Below are 2500 nucleotides of genomic sequence, written 5' to 3' on the forward strand. Positions count from 1 at the left end.
CGAATTTATGTTTTATATGTGTGTGTATATATATATATATATACATATATATATATATATATATATATATATATATGTATATATATGTGTGTGTGTATATATACACACAGACACATAAATATATATATATATATATATATATATATATATATATATGTATGTATGTATGTATGTATATTGGGTGGACATATATATATATATATGTGTGTGTATATATATATATATATATATATATACACAAACACACATATAAATATATATATGTATGTATGTATGTATATTGGGTGGATGCATGCCATTCACCTTTGTCCGCTTTTCTGCCACCTAAGATGCATCTTCTATTTCTTCCACCCAATGCTTCCCAGTTTTGCTTTCCTTTCATCATCCTCTTTTCCATTCGTCTCACCTGACTAAGCCTTTTCAAATTAGTCAGATTCACCCTTCAACTTCCGCCTGCTATTTTGTATTTCTTCTAAGTCTCTCCATGTCTTTTACGCCATGTGTTTTTTTTATTTCACACATTCTACGTTATCATTTCATCTCTGCAGCTTCATTTTTTTCTTTATTGACATTCAGTAGGCACACTCTTTTCCATAAAGGAGAGTTGGTTCATAATTTCCTCAGACATGATAATCTTGGCGTCTTTAGGAAAGGGTTTTATGATGTACAGAACATTTGGAAACATCTTGATGCATTTGTCCGCTTTTATCACATTACCGCATTAAATGTTTTACTTATTTTTGTAAGAAACATTTTTCACGCTCTTACAATTCTTCACAATGAAAGAAAAATTACGTGGAGACTGTTTTTCTCAAATGATACGTTCAGTTTCAAGTAAGAAGTCCAACAGCAGCCTATTTTTATGAGTACTCAAACGAAATTTCTCGCTACTCAATTTGTTCCATTGACGTTAAGAAATAAAAAGATTTTTTAATATGTTTTATACCAGGAGTATCACAGAAATAGATACGAAAACAAACAAGAAAATTGTTCCATGAATGTGTCCAACCTATTATGTTTTTCTCTTCCAAAAATGTAAAGTGAGGAGTTTAGAAATTATTTTTTTAATCGTTCAATTATAAAAATAACTTTGCCAGGAAGAAAAAGGATTCAAACTGTTATTTTAGGTCAGTACGAACATATAGTGTGCTATTAACAGATAACATTAATAATTAATAAACAAAACATGGGGCAATAACTACAGTGTAGAGTAGTTGAAGCCTCCTGGTCCAGAGGTTTTCTGCCAGTACAACATTTCAATCCTCCATTTTAGTGTACCTTTTGAACTTCTCACTCCTGTAGGTAACGTTTCTCTTATCTCTTCTGATATATCCTTTTACCGCGTTTTATTTTGTTTGCGGGCATAATTTTTATCAGTTATTTTATTGCTGTTATAACCATATTGGCAGCAATTGTTGGAATTGTTGCATCTTTATTTTAGTGACATTACCTAATTGATAAATTGCCTTTCTCTTGCCAGGTGTAGTTCCTTTGTGGAAAACATATTACCCAATTGATAAGATGCCTTACTGTATTCAGGTGTAGTTCCTTTGTGGGAAACATTACCTAATTGATAGATTACCTATCTGTTGCCAAGAATAGTTCGTTTTTGGGGAAACATTACCTAATTGATAAATTGCCTTTCTGTTGCCAGTTGTACAGTAGTTCCTTTGTGGGAAACATTACCTAATTGATACTACCTATCTGTTGCCAGGGATAGTTCATTTCTGGGGAAACATTACCTAATTGATAAATTGCCTTTCTGTTGCCAGGTGTAGTTCGTTTGTGGGAAACATTACCTAATTGATAGATTACCTTTCTGTTGCCAGGTGTAGTTCCTTTGTGGGAAACACTACCTAATTTATACTACCTACCTTGCCAGGGATAGTTCATTTGTGGGAAACATTACCCAATTTATAAAATACCTTTCTGTTGCCAGGAGTTGTTCCTTTGTGGGAAACATTACCTAATTGATAAATTACTTTTGTGTCGCCAGGTGTTGCTCGTTTGTGGGAAAGCGTGGAAATGGCCCCCAGGCACTCAGCATCGGCAAGAACTGCGATAAGTTTGGCATCGTTGTGCACGAGCTAGGTCACGTGGTTGGCTTTTGGCACGAGCACACGAGACCTGACCGCGATAATCACGTGGTCATCATCAGGGAGAATATTCAGTCTGGTAAGTACACTTGAGAACTTTATCAGTATTTTTAATTGGATTTCACATAAAGGTGTGAAATGAAAATGTATTACAGTGTTGCAGTTTGTTTCATGGTTATTTTGACTTTTAGGTATATTGATTATCGAGGTGACTTTGATGAGTTATATTGTTAAATTGGAATTTTTTTTAATTCCAATGGTAGGACGCACAGCATTTTATTTATAATTGGAAGGGTCGATTCCTTGCTTTCATCTAAATATAAGTTGGTACCCTGTCTACTCAATACTCTTTTAAAATGGAGCGGTTTTTTTTACATCCTACTGCATTATTTGTTAATCCTGTT

General features: G+C 33.6%; 1 protein-coding gene across 1 annotated transcript in view; it reads left to right on the plus strand.

Moving 5' to 3' along the window:
- The window catches only part of LOC137625121 (tolloid-like protein 1), an 865074-nt gene that overhangs the window by 626849 nt on the left and 235725 nt on the right, over nt 1-2500 (plus strand). The window contains exon 4 of the mRNA XM_068356038.1: nt 1997-2175. Coding sequence (XP_068212139.1) covers nt 1997-2175 — 179 coding nt within the window. The remainder of the gene's footprint in view (nt 1-1996; nt 2176-2500) is intronic.

This window comes from Palaemon carinicauda, chromosome 2 (genome assembly GCF_036898095.1).
Source record: "Palaemon carinicauda isolate YSFRI2023 chromosome 2, ASM3689809v2, whole genome shotgun sequence".
Classification (NCBI taxonomy): Eukaryota; Metazoa; Arthropoda; class Malacostraca; order Decapoda; family Palaemonidae; genus Palaemon; species Palaemon carinicauda.